The sequence below is a fragment of the Bos taurus genome, unplaced genomic scaffold (assembly GCF_002263795.3).
Source record: "Bos taurus isolate L1 Dominette 01449 registration number 42190680 breed Hereford unplaced genomic scaffold, ARS-UCD2.0 Leftover_ScbfJmS_2420, whole genome shotgun sequence".
NCBI lineage: Eukaryota > Metazoa > Chordata > Mammalia > Artiodactyla > Bovidae > Bos > Bos taurus.
In genome coordinates this window covers 234,963-240,076 of record NW_020191494.1, presented here as the reverse complement: position 1 = coordinate 240,076, position 5,114 = coordinate 234,963, and the positions used below count along the sequence as shown (strand labels likewise).

The following is a 5,114-nucleotide window of genomic DNA, read 5'->3' as shown; positions in this document are numbered from 1 at the left end:
AACAACAGTATGAGTGATAAGTAGTGTAGAGCAGGAGTCTATTGCCAGCTGTCATTTACCAGCCTCATGTATTTCAGCACAAAACCAAACCCTAACTCTATGAGCCTTGGGCTCTCCCCTGTGAAGTAAGTTTGATAAGCCTTTTCTTGTCAGATTGGTGGAATATAAGTATTTATGGAAAGCTTCTATCACGGTGCCTGTCTCTATTGAGACATTTGGAGCCACGGCAGTTATTTCTATGATTATCTTGACCTCAGATGTTACATCAGCTGGATTCTTTTTTCAATATATCAGATGTCAGAAACTATGCAGTGTTCCAAGTGGGGGAAAAAAAAGACCCAACCTCCCAAATCAGCCAAAATTCCACTTAGCAATGAAACCAAAATAATATGTTCCCTCCAAGCCCTCTTTACCCTGCTTCTTTCATGTTCTTCCTGAAGTAGAGAGTATCTCAGCCTCTTCCATAGAATGACAGCATCTCTGAGAAACTATAATGAGTGGATAGAGGCTAGGACTTTTTTTGACTAAACATCACCAGTACAAGCATGAAGACTTCTTAAGAGCAGATTCTCAATGTTTGTGTAAAAGAAGAGCCACGAATAAATCATTTGCTATAATTTATATTCTCATTCTTGAAAACCATAAACCATAAGCAGAGGCAAGTATGTGTCTTTTACATTTACAAAAAGGCAGACTAAGCAGAGAGTAAAGCCAGCCAAAATCTGAAGAAATTTCAGCTATCTCCCTAATGATGTATCAATGTTCTGAGCCTCTATTAGTGTGGTGTCTTTCATATTTCTAAGGACAGTCTCATCTTAAAGTGATGATATTCTCATCCTGGATCACAAAAGTGATGTGAGGAATTCCAATATTTATTTGAGAAAACAAAATTCTTACTCCTAAATTTGACAAACAGCAAAGTGTGTGTGACCAATGCATTCATATACTTATATCATGACTCTAAATGACCTTTCTGTTGAAAAGTTTTAACAACTGAAAACTGGGGGAAATGAAGTCAACAAGTTATTGATGCATATCAGGAACACAGGTTGACCGGCTTGTCCAGCCACAAAGTGAACAACGGGCTTCAGATCACACTAGGCGCAAGATGAGTGGCTGGATGCGGCCCTGGGGTGCGCAGTGGCCGAAGCAGAACGGCCAGCAGCAGCTGAGGCGGCAGCACCAGGCCTGGTTGAGGCAGAAGTGCCAGCCCTGGCTGCACCTCTGGCTCCGGTGCTCTCTACTTCCTCTCTCCAAGCCTCTTCATATTGCGGCTGCAAAGCAGGATGGACCGAATCCTTGACCTTGGCCAAAAACTGCAGGACTTTCGTTTTGCTGGTTTCTGTGAGCGCTTTAGGACCCCACAGGAACTCATAGCGAGGGGGATCGCTGCCAGGCACCTGGCGGTACTCCAGGTACTCTTCCCGCACCAGATCTTCTGTGATGAGCTTCCTGGGCTCTCCAAAGATGAAGTGACTTCTTCCATCATAGATGCCCAGCAAATTCAGGAACTTCCAGATCTTCTCCTCAGGGGCGTGGTTGCCATTCAGGTAGATGACACCCAGCAGAGGCATCAGAAGACCATTCTTCGGCAGCCCCAAGTCACCTCTCATGCACTCAGTGTCGCTGAGATCTAGGTTGCTCACCAGGGTATAGCAGTGACTGTTGGGCCTGACTTCCTTCAGCACCAGGCCAAACACCAGCTCCATGCGCTCGGAGGCCCTGCTAAGGATCTCAGGGAATCGTTCCTTGTACCTTCTGTTGATTTCCTGCAGCATTTCAGACCTCTTAATGCGTTCCCTCATCTTATACTTATACAGCATGTATTGCACCAATAGCTCTGCCTTCCTGGTCAGAAGATCTGTGTGAGAGCTCTCAGCAGCAGCTGAGGCCTGGGAGGAATTTTCACCTTCCTGAACTTGGCCCTCAGCACCTACACCAGATCTTGAGCATGCTGCGCCACCACCACCACATCTTTTGCGTATAGCACCTGCAGCAGCACTGGTGGTGCCTTGGGCTCCCGGAGGCCCCTTGGAGGTGCCAGCAGCAGACAAGCTTGAGAGAGCACTTTCTGAATCAGGAGGGGAGGAAGAGGTGGTCTCTTCTCCCCCAGATGTGGTAGCCTGATCATGAAGACCCTGGGTCTCAGCTCGGGCTTGGGGACATTTCTCACGAGCACAGTGCTTACTCTTCTGCCCACAAGGCATGATGGCTGTGGTCAGGGACCACAGGCAGGAGTCTGGGCCAATACACAGGAGACTGGGGCACCTGGAGGATGGAGAATGAGGTGACATGAGCACCTTAAAACAGGGAGACTCTACCTTGGCTTAATCAAAGGCTGCCTCTGCAGGTGTCCTTGAGGACACTGCTCTAAGAACCCACAAGGCTCCTGTTTTCCTGCTCAGACCATTCACGGTCTCCTGAGAACAAAATCTGGTGCAGGCAGGTTGACGTCCCTGTGGACCCCCACAAGATCCCAATTCAAGGTCTAAAGTATTTTTTTGCTTCTGGTTTCTCCCATATGTCTTTTTGAAAATAAAATTATTTTTTGCAATATTACAATATTAATTTATAATAGTGTACCAGTTTCTGCCACACATCAATATGAATCAGCCATAGGTATATCTTATGTCTCCTCCATCTTGAAACTCCCTCCCACGTTCCCACAGAATCCCACAGAGGAAGAACAGAGGCCTTACTTTTCCTCTGCATCCTCTCAGCCCTCCTCTGGATTTACTCAGGTGACAGCAGGTGCCAGCAGTGGGGTTTTCTAAGTTCTACTTCAGTATTATCACGTCAAGTCCTGGAGGAGCCTTGGCACCCTTCCCTCCGCTACTCTGATGTAGACACTTTAGACTTCCCCATGATCCAGAGGTAAGTGAAGGGATGCCCCAGTCCACCTCCCTGCCAGGAGATATATAACCAGTGCTGAGAGTTCATTAGGGTCTTTTCTATCCTGAGTTCACTGGGATCATCATTCAAGGTCCTTACCTTGGCTCCTTAAAACGTTGGGCACCATTATCCATTTGTGGACTGGTGTCTGCACCTTCATACTAGACATTTCCCCTCCCGTAGACTTCATATAAAACAGTAAAGAAGGTGCTCAGCCTCACAGGCCATCCCTGAGATTTCCTGGGCTGAAATCTGAGGGTTGGGATGGATGTACTGAGTCCTCACTCAGGTTATTCAATTGGGCTCCTGGTAGAGAAGCTCAACTTTCTCCTGAAGTGATGACTGCTTGATAGTAAAATCCAATCACTCCATGTCCCAAAATCAGGAAGTGAAGATGACCTTATCTTACCAAACACGGTCTCCTGAGAACAAAATCTGGTGTAGGCAGGTTGATGTCCCTGTGGACCCTCACAAGATCCCAATTCAAGGTCTAAAATATTTTTTTGCTTCTGGTTTCTCCTATATGTCTTTTTGAAAATAAAATTATTTTTTATATTATTACAATATTAATTTATAATAGTGTACCAGTTTCTGCCACACATCAATATGAATCAGTCATAGGTATATCTTATGTCTCCTCCATCTTGAAACTCCCTCCCACGTCACACCCTCTTAAGTTATTACAGAGCACTGGCTTTGAACTCCCTGGTCATAAAACTACTTCCTACTGGTTATCTATTTTCCATATGATAATGTGTACGTTTTCAATGTTACTCTCTCAATCTGCCCCTCCTTCTCCTTCCCCCACTGGGTCCATGAATGTGTTCTCCATATGGGTATCTCCAGGCTGCCCTGCAAATAGGTTCATCAGTACCATCTTTCTGGATTCCATATATATGCATTAATATATGATATTGGCTTTCCTCTTTCTGACTTAATTCACTCTGCTTACAAAAACTAGGAATAAAACTACCACGTAAGCCAACAACCCCACTAGTGGTCATATACCCTGAGGAAACAGTAACGGAAAAAGACACTTGTACTCGTCTTCACTGCAGCACTATTTACAATAGCCACGACACAGAAGCAACCAAGCTCTACATTTGACTCATGACAGGGTCTAAGGTTTCTCCCTCTGCTGACCACTCCATTCAGACCAAGACCCTTACTTCCCCATTAGCCCGTAGTGGGGACCGACATGTATCCTTGAAGTCTCCCAGGGATGACGACAGGGAGATGTGGTCCGAATGACGCGGTGTGGAACATCCACAGCCCCCAAGGTTCTCACTATCCACCAGGACACCTGAAACCCGCCCTTGTCAACCTGAGGCTGCCCCCACTGACCTGGTCTCTCACTTCCCTGAGATGTCCCAGGAAGTGTCATGTCGAAACGCCCGATTCTCCCAGTCCTCAAAATAGGACTGGTGCCTTATGTGACTCCATTTCTTATGGGAGGAGACCCCATCCTCACTCAGCATCACAGCCATTAATATTGTTGCGGACTAGTTCCCTTTGTTGAACTGGGTTTATTCCATTACAGCAAGGCTCTCACTTCCCCAAAACTACCTCCAGTGGACACCAGGGGGCACCACAGTTGGCCAGCTCTACCTGGGGCCTCCTAGAGCCCAGTACAGGGGGTCTGCTCAGTGTGGTCCCCTTGGTGGTGTCGAAGTCTGCTCATCAGCCCTCAGGGTCCTCATCTAGGTCCTAGAGCTCCTCCGGGGGTAGAATCTGGGCCTACCCCCGGAGACCAACACCTTAGCCTGAGACACTCTAGACCACATTCAGCCGATAGCCCTGAGGGACTCAAAAGAGCCATATCACAAGGGTGGGATGTGCATGGCTCACTTTTATTACTGGGAGGGTTGGGAAAGTCCCATGAGCTACATTCACGTCCTCACCTTGGTTCTGGACGAGTCTTGAGCACTAAGTCTCCGCCATAGGGTCGCCACGGCTACCGGTCGATCTGCTGGATTTCAAAGCGGAAGTGGAGGGGAGCTGCGTAAGGTCCTACGTGGGGTCTCCCAGTGATGACAGCAGGGGCAGCGTGCTACAGGAACCCGGTAGCTCAATATTCATCCATCCTTGGGTCCTCCTTGTGCAGTGTATCGGAGCCCAGGATGCCCCCTCCCATGAACCCAAGTCTTCCAGCTCCCAAACAAAGCCCTCGCCTTCCCAAGTCCCTAGTGGTGGGAGGCCAGCACTGGGCTGAGCATCTCTGC

The 5,114-nt window shown here is 47.8% G+C and overlaps 1 protein-coding gene across 1 annotated transcript; it reads right to left on the bottom strand.

Moving 5' to 3' along the window:
• Window positions 1-854: 854 nt before the first annotated feature.
• On the bottom strand, window positions 855-4,881 carry MAGEB4 (melanoma antigen family B, 4). The gene is given in 2 exon segments (NM_001077050.2): window positions 855-2,268; window positions 4,794-4,881. A coding segment is annotated over 1 exon segment (1,110 nt). The 5' UTR covers window positions 2,208-2,268; window positions 4,794-4,881; the 3' UTR covers window positions 855-1,097.
• Between the last annotated feature and the right edge of the window lie 233 nt (window positions 4,882-5,114).